Raw genomic sequence first — 14,466 nt, 5'->3', positions numbered from 1 at the left:
TAGGGTGGACAGCCAGCCCCTGGCCCTGCGTGAGCCTCCCTTGCCCTCAACCTTGCCCACGCATGAGCGTGGCGGTGGGCGTGGTACTGATACACATTTAGCTGTTTGCATTCCTCTCATTTATGTTGCCTGCTCATACACTTGAACATTATAGAAGTGTGCTGACACATTAACGATGGGGAGTCCCAAAGGCCGCAACCACTTTATAGGAGTATGGCTGATTCTTAATGCACACCTTGGCACCTGCAGAGTGCGTTCTGCAGTCTACAGAGGAAGCTTCGGGTATACGCATCATGAATGAACCTCAAAAATGCAATGGCCAGCCAGGCGTGGTGGTGCACGCCTGTAACCCCAGCACTTGGGAGGCTGAAGCACAATCAGGAGGATCGATATGAGTTCAAGGCCAGTCTGGACTTCGGAGGGAGACCCTACCTCAGACAAACACAAACAAAACCCCAAAACCAATAAAAACAATGGATAGACAAAGTTAAGACACATACAATTCCACTTATAGGAAGTTCAAGGATGGGTAAAATCCTCTGCTCTAATGACCAAACAGGAAGGCCTCAAAGCACATGCCTGAGATCTGGGCATTTTGTACTATGTCATTTTCATTAAAAAAAAAAAAAAAAAAAAGACCCTTCATTTTAAAAAACAGAAGCACATGAAAGAAACAGCTGTCTTCCGGACCTGCAGTTTGGTGACGGTGCACACCTGTCCTTGATCAAGATTGTATACGGCACCCGTCTTCCGTATAGAGCTACCGCCAAACTCTCATTTACCCCCATCAAGTTCATCCCCGTCTTCTTCGATGGCTTGTACCAGGTTCCCGGCTCAGGAAGCCCTCCCCTCCGGCTAACTGTGCCGGCTGACCTCCCAAAGCTGGCTTCTCCGCGGGGTTTCTCCGTGATTCAAGGAGTTGTTTTACTTCGCAGGCCCAGACAACAATTAGTTCAACAGTGTATCCTTTCCTCACGGTATGACCTGCTACTTCTCGAAAACTGTTCAATTGTTTTCAAAAGTACTGCCTCACTGTTCAGCCTTTTAAAAATTTTTTTCCTGCAATGTACTGTTCTTTATTTGTAATTTTGCGGGTTTTTATCAGTGATTTTGCTAGTGGCTTGTCTGGAAGAGTCTTCAAAGAATGAGCTTTGGTTCTACTAATTTTCATTACTATGACTGTGCTTCATTTCTGTTCATCTACTTCACATCTGTTCTCTTTCTATAAATTTTTGTTTTGGTCAGTTATCTTTGTAATTTTTTCTTTTGGGGTATAAACATTTTAAATACATACTGAGACCATATAAAATATACCAGTTTCTCCTATACAGCACTTGGCTGTACCACCCAGCTTTGAACAATCTCATGCAGACACTGTCATACATATATACAGAGGTTAAAAATATTAACCAAATTTCAGCTGAGACACCACCCAGAGGATGTAGCAGTACTTTCAGAGAAGTCTGACGAGCACACAATGCAAAGTTGTATTTCTTTTTCACTATTAGTTCTCTTTGAAGAGTTAAATTGTTTAAAATTTCCAAAGTATTTTTTTAACCTTTAAAAAATTTAATTTCACTTTAAATCAGAGTTAGACGTGGTGACGCCTGCCTGCAATCCCACCTACTCAGGAGGGTAAGGCAGGAGGATCAAAAATTCAAAATTCAAGGCCAGGGGCTGGGGATTTAGCTCAGCGGCAAAAGCACCTGCCTGGCAAGCGCAAGGTCGTGAGTTCGGTTCCCGGTACCGGAGAAAAACCAAAAAAAAAAAAAAAAAAAAAATTCAAGGCCAGCCTGTACAACCTGTTGAGACCTGGCAGACACACAGTAAGAGAAAGAGAGAGGGGAGGGTGCGCGCTGCCTGTAGTAGCGTATGCCTGTAATCCCAGCACACGTGGAGGCAGAAACAGGAGGACTGCACACTCAAGCCTAGCCCGGTCGACGTTGTGACTTAGAGATACCCTGTCTCAAAACGGCCCTGGTTGCCCCAGAGTGCGGGCGCGAGCTAGGGCTGCAGCTCAGGGATGGGTGCTTGCCTAAGCTTGTCCAAGGCACTGCGTTAAACCTCTAGAACCACCAAAAATGAAAATAAAAGAAAAATCTCAGTTTTTGATGCATAAGGTTGATTTTAACCTGCTTTATAATGCTACCTGAATTATTTTCTATCATTGTATTTCCTTTTAAAATTATTTTTCTGTTTTTCCCCTTGATTAGAACAGTATTTCCTTATTTCATCATAGTTCTTGTGCTCTGTTAGGAGCTATACATTCTATTTGAGTTCTTACAAGGAGTACTGTAAAATGTGACACGCATTTTACCCCTTGCCAATTCTGGAAAACGGCTCGGCTTTATATTGTCAAATATTTCTGCTCTCCTTTCTATTTTCTCCTAGTGCTCCCACTGTGCATACGTTGGACATTTCCATGTTATCTTCCAGTAATCAATTAAAGCCTTAAACTACTTTCCATGTTTCTCTGTTCAAACTCTGATTTTCCTGATCTACCATCTGGCTGAGTGAGTCTCTTTCAGTTATATCAAATTTGCTATTAATTTTAATGATTGTATTTAAAATTTATAGAATTCTTTGTAAACTATCTTATTTTTCCAGTGTTTTACTCATTTTTTTAAAAATTCTTTTGTTTCATTAATCATTTTGAACATATCTTGATGATTTCACGCCAAGAAATTATTGAAGTTGGGGGGTCTGGTTCTGTTCTTATAGTACAGTGCATGCTCACTTCTGCACTCTCTCCTGTGCTTTGTAATTTCAGCTCATCCTGGGGGCTTTCACACTACCCTACCTTCCAGCTTAGAGAAATTCCCAAACTCACGCCCTGACACACCTGAGGTTACAGACTTTATCCACCCCCCTTACATCCTGAACTTGGCTTCAATTTCTTAACTAAGGAGACTCGGAAGAGTAGCTGTGTTTCGCCAGGTTTAGTTTCCAGTGAAGGATGTCGGCATCCAGGTTCCCATGGTACCCTCAACCGCCAGGCTGGGCCCAGGCTTTGTCTCCTCCACTATGGACGCCACCTCCGCCAACCTCCTGCTGCACACAGAGCCTGGCAGTGCCAGCACCCGGGTTCCCAGCGCTTCGCTTCCTCACGTTTGTGCAGAGCCAGCCGTGCATCTGTACACCTTGCTGCACTTTGCCTAGCACCAAGTTCTAGGTGCTGTTTCCAAGATCTGTTCGGTTATCCACTTTAGCTTGACTGGTTTCTTTGGCAGTAGGTTATTTTCCAGCTGTTGAATACCCAAGGGTTTCAACACAGCCCGTGATGGCTGCAGGGCAGGAAAATGGAGCTGCCGCACGCTAGGGGCCCGAGACGCCGCTGTCTGGGGATACGAAGGAAGCTCTGAGGCGCTCTCTTTCTGCTGCAGCAAGGGCACTTGGGATGGCCTATTCGGTGAGCAGGGTGTTAGCTAAACGCGCTGCGGGGCCATGGGAGGCCAGGTCACGCAGCTTTTGTTAACCAGATCTCGGCTGAGACCCCAACCATACATAACACTATCAGCGCTCCAGACACCCCAGGCAAGAAGGCTTCCAATTAAGGGACACAATGCGTTCTTATCAGATAGATTTTGTATTTTTTACTTCCTAAAAGATTAACTTTTTTACTTCAACAGAGTTGTAATAACTCCTAAAAGTAAAGAGCTGAGATTGGCTACGACAGTGCTAACGTGTTCTGAGGCAGAGTGAGCTCACCCAGTGACTCTCTCAGAAGGGGGCGGTCTGTGTTTTTCTGTTGTTGTCCCCTGGCCGCTAAGTGCTGGCACTCCGTGGTCCAGAACAGACCGCAGGGTTCTCTTTAAAGCTGCTCCCATCCATTTCGTAAGTTTGATCCTAAACTTTCTCATATCAAACTTTTTTTTCTTTCCAGGCAATTTCTTCGAATAAGGGACTCAAAGGCTCTGTCTGGAGAGCAGGGGTGGGGCTGCTCACGTCTGAACGCCTGCCGTGACTTGCACAGTAAAGCCCCTCCTCCTTCCCCAGGGTTCCTTACCTTACGGACCAACATCCCGTGCCCAAACAGTCCTGTAGTGGCCCTGAGACGCACGCCTGGGCCCAACAGGCCACTGGAAAGCACCAGCGTCGAAAGCATCTCTCTCTCTTGGGTTTTTTAAGTCAGGGTCTCACTCTGGACCGCAGGCTGGCCTTAAACTACCCGCGATCCTCCTGCCTCAGCTTCCGGAGTGCTGGGATTATGAGCATGCACTACCATGCCTGTTTTGGAAAGGAAAGCTCTTAAAAGCTGTTTTAAGTACCTCTGCTATCGATGCGGAGTTCATCTCTACCTTCATTCCAAATGAGCACCTTCCCTGACTCTAGCCAATCAGGCTTGGCACAGTTTAGATGGCCATGGCTAGGACAGTTTCTGCTAAAATTCAGGTTTTCGTCTGTCCACGGGTATCCAGAGAAAGATAAATACTGCAGCAGAACTTCCAACAGGAAGTGTCCAGTGCTGGAAGAAAGGCAGGGCACAATGCAACATCGCTGATGTAGATAGAACAGGAAAACAGACAGCTTCAACAGACAACACAGCCTGCCTGGAGATGAGCCATGTGCCAGAATCAGGAGATAAGGGAGTTAAAGCACCCACCACAGCATAGAGACATACGTGCAAAGGGAACTACATTCATGATGAATGAAACTAATTGCAACAAAAAACAGGAACCACAAAAAAGCACCAAGCAAATACTAGAACAATACAGCACCTAAAAGAAAGTCTGTTTTGGAAGGCCCTGGAAGTAAAACGTGTCTGAAGACAAGCTAACAAAGATAATAATGTCAGGGGCGGGGGGCAGAGGGAAAGAGAGACAGAGAAAAGGAGATGGAGGGAGGGAGAGGAGGTATGGGGGATCTTGAAAGCAGACGGAAACATCGTACGTAACAGACAAGGATTCAAAGATCCCATACACAAAGGCTGGAAGACGGGAAAATAACATGCTTAGTGCTGAGAAAGAAAAACAAAAGCGTCAACCCCAAATTCTACATCCAGTGGAAAAAAAGTCCTTCAAAAAACGAAGGTGATGGCTAAAGGTCATAGCTCAGGGGTACAGCACTTGCCTAGAATGTGGGATGCCCCGGTTCCAGCCCCAGCCGCACAAAAAGAGAAAGAGGAGAAGAAAGGGTATTTTCAGATAAAATAAAACTAAGGAAATTCACACAATGGCATTTCAGGATGAGGAAAACTGACATTACATGGAATCTTGAATCTTTAGGAAGAGCATGATATTAGAAATGATTAACTACCTGGGTAAGTAGAAAAGGTACCCCCCCTTAATTCTTTAAAATACAAAGGACAGTTTAAAACATGAAGTTCTAATACTGTCTTGTGGGTTTAAAAGCATTTGTAGAGGTAATATAAAGCAGGGGATGGAGATAGTAAATTATAGTCTTTCTGAATTTTCTGTGATGCTGTTTTTATGAAGTCTATATAGCATGCCAAGAAGTGGGGTATATAATCCCCAGAGCAATCTTTCAACCCCCCTCTCATATACACACACATTCTGAAAAGGTACAACTAGGAAGCCAAATATATGTTTTAAAATTTTTTTAAATTTCAAATAATCCAGAAGGAGGAAAAAAAGCAGGAACAAAGAATTTTTTTCAAGAAGAGGAAAATAATGAAATGGTCAGCATAAAAGCATACAACTATCTGTATTTTTATATGCACACTGCCGTACAATAATTATCCTACATGTTAACATATGGAAACTACCATCAAAAGGCAGAGATAACCAGAAGGGACAAAACAGCAAGACCACTGTATGTGCTACGTGAGACACAATTTAAACATAAGGACACAAAAAGACTCAAATGGACGCTAAGCAGAGATGCTGGTGAGGCCGAAGCTACGAGACAGACACGACGCATCACCAGAGATAATGGCCATTTCGTGATAACAACTGTCCATTTATTAAAAAGGCACTCATTGTATGGTATAGTTTCCTAACAATGGGGCTTCAAAACACATGAAACAAAATCTGCCAATGAAAGGGCAAAACAATTTCACAATTGTATGATGAGATTTTAACGGCCTTCTCTCAACAACTTGACCAAAAATTCAGTCAAGACACAGATGAACAGGAAATAGGGAAGAAGACTGTTTGCCAATGGGCACAGGCCAGAGATGAGAAGCGGACGAGGAAATAAAGAGAAGTAAGACGGGTGATGCACATGCACCAACTCTGCACGGCGACGTTTTATTTATGTTCTGTAAATACGTACTAATAAAAACAGAGATGACCCGTGACGCTGCCAACACAGTCCCCTTAGTGCGCAGTTAAAACACTCTACACTCAGCAGGATGGTGATAAAGTGGCTGTGAGAGGAAACAGCAAGCCCTTGACTTGAGCTTTTATAAGACTGTGGGGCGACGTCCCCGCTGTGGCACCCTGCAAGCTGCCCACAGGATGCGCCGATGGGGGAGCTGGGGAGGGATGACGCCACCCATCTGCCGCACCCCACTGTCTACACCCAGCCACTGCAGGAGCCATGTTCCTCCCAAGAGCACAGGATGCCTACAAGACAGCACGTTCTCAGGGCCGCGAGACAGGTCTCAAACATTTAACAGGACCGAAACCGTTCAGAGCTCGTTCTCTGAACAAGTGGAACTGTATTAGAATCAGTGACGAGGAGCTACCCAGTGAAACTCCACTATTTCTAAAGTAGCACATTTCTACGATCCAAGAGTCAAAGAAGAAATAACAAGGAAAATTATAACAGCAAGTATTTTAAATTAAACAATAACAAAAATACAGTATATCAAAATTTGTGGAATGAAGCCGAAAATCCTTGGGCGGGAATTTAGATCTTCAAATACTACAATCAGAAAAACAAGTGGGAAGCCTGAGCACTGTTAAAAAAGGCCCCACCGCTGCAAATTCACCTACACAGTCAGTACAACTCCCACCAGTGTCCCAGAGACTTCTCTCTAGAAGTGACAAGCCGATTCTAAATTCACGCGGAATTTCAAGAGACCCAAAAGGGCCAAAGACAATCCTCAAAAACAAGAAAGTTGGAAAACATGTCACAATTTCAAAGCTTACCACAAAACCATATTAATTAAGACAGTGAGATACTGGTCCAGGACAAATCAATGGGATAAAATGAAGAATTCAGAAATAAACCTAATATCTGCAAGAAAACTGATTTTTGCAAGTTACCAAGACTGATGGAAAAAAACATGGTCTTTTCAACAAATGGTACATGGACAAGTGAACAACTACAGGCCAAGAACGGGACCCTTACCAACAAAACAGTAACTCAAAGTCGCAAAGTCTTAAATATAAGAGCTAACCTATAAAACTCTTAGACAAAAGCCTAAGAGTAACTTGGACACAAAGTACACAGTCCCTTGCTATGTGCTTCAGGGATAGCCAGGCGCCAGGTTGGCCAGAAGAACCAGCCCAACTGTGCTCTGGACTCAGGCTGATTGGGCAGAGAGCAAGACTCATCCTAGCTGCACTCCACCCAATGGTCTGGTGACATGTACAATGCAGAAAAAGCAGACTCTTCAAGGGTCTCACGAGTCCACCCAGGGGAGCCAGCCTTTCCTTGCATCTCACGGCTGTGGACCCCAGGAGCAAGCGCCACTGGGTAATTCACGCCTGTCATGTGGAAGGGAGAATCACCCATGTCCCCAGCAGTCTGCGGAGATCTCCTACTGCAAGCAAGGTAAGATGGTTAGACCATGTCTCAGAGCAAACCTGGTTCTGCCACTGTCCTGCTGACACTTTTTGTTTTTGGAGATAGAGTCTTGCTATGCAGTTTAGGCTGCTCTTGAACTCACTATGTATATAGCCCAGGCTGGTCTTGAACTCATGGTGAGCCTACCTCAGCTTCCTGAGTGCTGGCATTATAGGCATGCAGCACCATGCCTGGCAACAGACCATTTTCTAATATTACTTCTTTTCTACTATAACTTGGAAAGTGAAAATTTAAATTATCAGCTTCTATTAAAAAAAAAATCTTTCAAATGACCTTACACTAAAAGATGCATTAAAAACACTTCCTGGTGGCACACGCTTGTAGTCTCGGCACTTACAAGGCTGAGGCAGGAGAATCACAAGTTTGAGGCCTGCCTGAGCTACGTGAGTTCAAGGGCACCTTGGACTACACAGTGAAACACTGTCTCAAAAACTAAAACCGATCTGGGTGTGGTGGTGCAGGCCTGTAATCCCAGCACTTGAGGGGCTGAGCAGGAGGATCACTGTGGGTTTGAAGCCAGCCTGGGCTACACAGTGAATTCAAGACCAGCCTGAGCTACACGGTGAGACCCTGTCTCAAAAAACCAAACTAAACAAAAACTAAAAACCCACCACCACCACCACACACTTCTTGTTTTCATAGGTCAACAACTGGGCCGCTGGTACAAAATTCCAACAGCAGCAGCCACATACTATTGCCATAATCAGATTGTAGGGTCAGAAAAAAATAAAGTTCTGTCCAGTTTGTGGCTAGGCGCGTTTACGAAAAAGAATATCCCATGCAAAGCAAGTAAGTTTCAGATGGAATAGCATACTTTAAAGACAATGTCTGTTCGCAACTGATGTGATAAACTATAAAATTTGGTTTGAAATGTTTAAAGTGATCTCACTATATGGACCATGAATCAAGTTCAGGGAAAAAAAAGCCGAACATAAAATATTTATACTAATAAAAACGAAGAATCATTGACTTAGACAATTACGCAATATGAGAGTAATTCTGTGGGCTCTTGCTCTCAGGTAGATACACAGTTTCTCGATCCCAAAGCCTGTTTTTATAGTACCAGCTCAGGAATGAAAGGCAAGTACGACTATGTTTACAAGGTGCACTAAAAATCTGAGAGGTGCAGAAGAACATTGTCTCTAGGGAAAGTGATTTTCAGAACAGTATGGTGCCCAGGCGTGGTGGCAGACATGCCTCCTCTCAGCACTCCAGAGCCTGAGATACGAGGATCCCCAAGTTCGAGGCCGCCTGGGCTATACACCAAGTTCGAGAGCAGTACTTCAAGACCCTACCCGAATCCCCACCCAATCCCACCCAACCCAACTCAAACAGGTACAGTACCACTTTGTATTCTGCTCTTTCAGCAATATGCTGTCAGTCCCCAGTCTTTAGCACCTTTCTGATGGGCGTTAACAGTTACACCAAGTAAAGATTGAGGTTACTTTCCATAGTTTCCTAGTATTACAATATGCTAAGAAGTCTCGTACATATAATTTGAATACAACTATTTTCTTAGGACAGAATTAAAAGTTAAAAAACTGTTGGGCCAATGTATATTTTTACATCTTTAGAAATAGATTTCTGAACTTTTCTGCAGAAGGATCACAACAGACCAACACTTCCACCCGCACTGCAGGACCTCTGTCTCCCCCCGCTTGCCAGCACTGGTTGTGACCATTTCTGAAAACCCTTTCTACCTGGGGGCTGAAAAACAGTCTCATTTTGATTCATTTCTTTGACAGGCATGAGGCTGAATGTGTTTTCGTATTTTTACTATCTGCATTTCTTCTTTCTGTGAACTAGTTATGCCTTTTCAATCCTTATTCTAAAAGAATGGGTGAATATATATATATGAAAAGAAGTTCACACTTTAAAGGATATGACAAACTTACACATGTTTAGGTTTGTCTGATGCCAGCCATACCTATCAGGGGAGATTAATGTGAGACTCTTACATAAGAAGTGCAAGAGCAAGTGTCCAGAGGCACGGAGGAGGTTAGGTGGTTATTCCGAAACAGACATGGACCGTGATCCAATAATATGAAAAACAATCTGTTACTTTGTCTGCCTCATCAGCTTCTCTGGGATTTTGATTTTCCATAAGGCAAAGAGAGAAGTAAGTCTGCAATAGCAAGCGAAGAAAGCAAGCTGCCACATGGACCGCCCCCCACCCCCGCCAGTGCACCTGACAGAAAGGGGCTGGGGATGACACCCCGTCAGGCCTGAGAAGAGCGGCCGGGGCAGCTGCGATGAGACCACACGACTGGCAGGTGCCGAGCAGCAGCAGGGACCAGCCAGTCCTGGCATGTTTTCCCTGCACATCACGTGTTTCAGGCTGCCAAGAGCTCGGCAGCACGCCTCCAGTGAGCGAGGGTCACACCCACAGGACAGGGGACCGAACAGGAACTCTGACCGCGGTCAGCTCTGACTTCCTGGGAGGTGAGTAGCGCGACTGGGAAGCATGAACGGAACCCTGTGGAGCTGGAGGGGAAGAAGACTACGACAAACAAACCCGTTCGGTTCAGAGCACTAATGGGAGAACCAGAGAAACTGCAAGTTACGAGAACTATTTAGGTAGGGTGCATTTGCTATCACAGGCTTACAAATTTTTTAAAAAAACTTCCCTGGCTAAGACTTAAACCAAGAAATTATAAAGATTTTTTCCCTGAGTAATGCATGAGGGCTATAAAACTGGGCCAGGCAAATGCTGAGTAAAAGCTTTACTTTTTCTATCTTGTTTATTTGTGTAGCCATACTCCATTTTATGAAGGTGAAGTGTTGTATTTTCGGCCCTGCCTTAAGCCTAAGAGTTGATACACCAGTGGGAACAGCTGAACATTCAAGACCTTTTCGTGATCCCTTTGTTTTAATCCTCCTCTGACACTGAGCAAATCCAACATTGCTCTAGCAGTCTAATGAGGAAGGACGAATAAAGACCCAGCTTCTGGGCAGAGAACTCTTTCCACTCCACTGACTTACCCAGAGCTTTGTCTCGTAGTTAGTACATCTGACCTGAGGGTCAAAAACAAAGTACTTGTTCACACTGTGAAGCGGGTGTGGTACAGAGAACACACCAGTGGGTCTCTACAAACATGTGATCTACAGAGAAACCCCTACAATTCTATCTGCTGATGCTGTCTGTTGGAAAATAAACACTGTGGGTTTTCTCCCTCCCGAACTGGGGCGGGGGGGGTGGGGAGAGACGAGGATATGGAAGTTTAAACTGATTCCAAGGACTGGCAGCACAGAGTACTTACCTAGTAGGCACAAGGCCCTAGGCTGGATCTCTACCTCTACCTCTCACACTCCAAAAAAAAAAACCTGAGATGAAGAAGTGCATGATGACTTTTTAAAAAATCTGAGCTGGAAACAGAGGAGCAGGTAGGTCTGGGCCAGCAAAAACAAACAGAAACCGGCCAAGAAAGGGCCTCCTGCCAGCTGAGCTGGGCCAGGCCCCGTCCCTTCCTGCACCCTGTAGTAGAGGCACGCATGGCTGCTCTCTGAGCCCAGCATGGCACTTGAGGTGTAACTATCAATAAATCGGGTAAGAAACTCACCAGGTCTTTCAAATTCACAAGGAAAGAAACCCATCTACCTAGAAAGTGCCGCTTATTTCACTGGGGGGAAAAGGCGCTGCAGTGTAATGATTATGGTATGTAAGACAGGCAAGTAAACTAGAAGTGGGTGCTGCTGGATGTGTGAACACAGACAGCAAGGGCTTAAGGCTAAATCTGGAAGAAAAATGCTTTGCGAAGAGGCTGCAACCAAAGCTAACTGGACTACGTTTTCTGTTTACAGATGCTCTGGGGTTTTTCTCCCTTAAGTAAAGGGGACTGAGCTCCAGACCCTCTATCGCTAAGCTACATCCCCAGTCCTTAATTTTTGTTTTGGGACAGGGCCTCGTTAAATTGTCCAGGCTGGACTGAACTTGCAATCCTCCTGCCTGAGTCTCCCACTGGGCTGGGATTATGGGTGGGCACCGCGGCACCCAGTCCCCCACTTTTCCAAAACTCCCTTCTCCCCTTTATATGCCGAGCTTAAAACTTGAGAAAAATGTTTAAAAAACCCACCTTCATGTTACAGCAGTCACAAATGCCAGAGTCCCTAAAGGCTTGAAGAATACTGTTTTACATTCAGAGTCAGAAGTAGGTGGATTTCCCTAGAAAACACTCCTCCGCTTCTCCAAAACAGATCAAGCATACCACTGCAGCCTCTGGACAGCAATAGAAAAGGGACAGCTCCAAACCGTCGGCTAAAATGAACCTTAAGTGCGATGAGGATGGTTTCAAGCACAATGCCTGACATTCAGGACTTGAATTATAGATGTTCATGAACAACAGTTAAAAAATTCAAGTGAGGTATTTTAGATTGAATATCCCAATTTTGATAAATATATAGAGCTATTACCTTCTCAGACAAAACTAGAAGGAAAAGAATACCCAATTTAAGAATGGTAATCCTAAAAAATTAATGAAGGAGTAAGTCAAAGACTTCCTTATGTCTCTTTGGAAAATAGAGCCGTAAGAGTAAGAATTTTGCCGCATGTGCTTTAGACTAGCTCAACACACTTTTCCTGTGAAGGTCCAAGAGTAAATTTTTCAGACATTATGGACCAGACTGTTTCTGATCCAAGTACTCAATTCTGTTCCACAAGATGAAGGTAGCTAAGGACAACATTTAAATAAGTGATCCCCTGCTTAGGCCAGCACTGCCCACAGACCCTTCTATAAAACAGAACTGTCCCACGGTCGGGCTACGGAGCATTATAATATGGCTACCGTGACAAAGAAACCGAATTTTCAGACTTTCTTCAATATCAACATCTGCAGATTCCAGTCTCTTATTAAAAAATGACACAGTATTTGCATCTAACTTTTTGTTTTGTTTTGTTTTTTTGGGTTTTTCTCCGGTACCGGGAACCGAATTCACGGCCTTGCACTTGCCAGGCAGGTGCTTTTGCCGCTGAGCTAAGTCCCCAGCCCCATTTGCATCTAACTTTAAACATACCCTCTCGTGTATTTTAAATCATCTCTAGATTATCTATAAATAGCAGTTACACGGTACTATTTGGGGAATGATGAAAAGAAAGTCTGTAATGTTCAGTACAGAGAAAACTTTTGCTCCCAAGTATTTTCAATTTGTGGTTCGTTGGAACCATGAGTCTGGAGCCCACAGGTATAAAAGGGCAACTGTAGTTGAAATATAAACACCTACGTGTAACTAGAGGCTATCACACTGACCACCACGGTATGAAACTACTAACTGGTCAGTTTGACCTCTACTCAAAAAACCTAAAGCTAAAAATGAACCTGGTGATTCTATTTAGGATGAACTGGGAAGAGAAAACATGATGTAAAGTTTCCAATAACTGAGAGATCACACTAGTAAATAATCAAAATTCTCAACAAGAGGAGGAGGATACGTGTAGAGTTCCATGTATCGGGACTTGGCCATACTCTGTCTGGTATAAACTTGCTGAATTCCAGCTCGGAGGTCATCCCAGATCTGGTCGAGGCCAATCTGCTTCAGTCCATGGGGATTCTGACTCCTGCTTGATGACATCGTGAGTAATGTTCGGAAGTTGTCCAGTACAGCAATCCTTAGTCAAGACGCAGCTAATTCGCCATTAGTTGAAAATATACAGTATCATCCCAGATTTATTCACAGCAGCTAAGAAAGGATGTCCTTTAAGTGTAGAGAATGAGATCTCATTGCAGGCAAACCTGAAGAGGAAAGAAAAGGAATAAGTGAACTCTTTAACATCTTCAGATAGGTAACAGGGTTACATGCACTGATAGAAATACTCCATTTATGGGCATTAGCAGGTATTGCTGTAGTCCAGTGATCATTTGTATGTGGAAACCTCTGCATTCCAGGGGTTGTGTTCAGAATATATTTAGACATTTCATGTGAAATTGTTCAACTATTAGCAGTCATGGAAAACCTACGCAAATGGAGGCACCATAAACTGTTGCTTTTCATTATCTTCTACAGGGACGGAAACTTAAAATATTTATCACTTGACCTACACGATTGGGAAGACAAATGCAAAGAAAAAGGGCACAAGCTATGCTCAGGAAATTTCCAGAAAGAGGACAATTAACAAATACGGAAAAACAACAGTTTGTTTACCTGTCACTTTTGGTAATTTTCCCTTGGCACTTGGTAAGAAACTAAATGCCAGCGAGAGAAAAGATGAAGGAAAACAGGTACACAGAGAATCTAGAGGGAATCAAAGCGTGTACAGTGCACCCCTGGCTTCACAGGCTTGGGTATGAGCTCAGCCCCACACTTACAGGTGTGCAGAGGTAAGCTGCTTAACTTTCTAATCCTCAACTTCCGATCTACAAAATGGAGCAACCGCATTCCTCACCTGTCTGTTGAAGGTTAAATAATGCATATAAATAAAATAGTAATGTTTAACACATATTTAATGTTTTAGCAAATGTTTTAATGTTTAACACTGTTTCTACGTGCACAAAGCTATTTCTTTTGTTTGTTTTTTTGAGACAGAGATTCACTATGTAATTCACGCTGGCCTTGAAACTCACTATGTAGCTCAGGCTTGCCTCCAACTCACAGTGATCCTCCTGCCTCAGCCTCCCGAGCCTGCTGAGATTGTTAAGAGTGTGCCACCACGCTGGTCTAAGTATATTAAGCTACTGCATTATAAAAGATCATCAGTAAAGGACCTTTTAAGGGTGTTCAATATTGTATCAAGTTAGTACTTCTTAATGTGCAACATTC

The 14,466-nt window shown here is 43.9% G+C and overlaps 1 protein-coding gene across 1 annotated transcript in view; it reads right to left on the bottom strand.

Annotated features, from left to right (window-relative positions):
- Cul1 (cullin 1) overlaps window positions 1-13,442 on the bottom strand; it is a 47,084-nt gene extending 33,642 nt beyond the window's left edge. Inside the window, exon 1 of the mRNA XM_005404888.1 lies at window positions 13,142-13,442. Coding sequence (XP_005404945.1) covers window positions 13,142-13,281 — 140 coding nt within the window. The 5' untranslated portion in view covers window positions 13,282-13,442. The remainder of the gene's footprint in view (window positions 1-13,141) is intronic.
- Window positions 13,443-14,466: the final 1,024 nt, after the last annotated feature.

The sequence above is a fragment of the Chinchilla lanigera genome, unplaced genomic scaffold, assembly GCF_000276665.1.
Source record: "Chinchilla lanigera isolate Chin_1 unplaced genomic scaffold, ChiLan1.0 scaffold00090, whole genome shotgun sequence".
Taxonomy (NCBI): Eukaryota; Metazoa; Chordata; class Mammalia; order Rodentia; family Chinchillidae; genus Chinchilla; species Chinchilla lanigera.
Note: the sequence above shows the minus strand (reverse complement) of the source record. Positions and strands in the feature narration are given on the sequence as shown.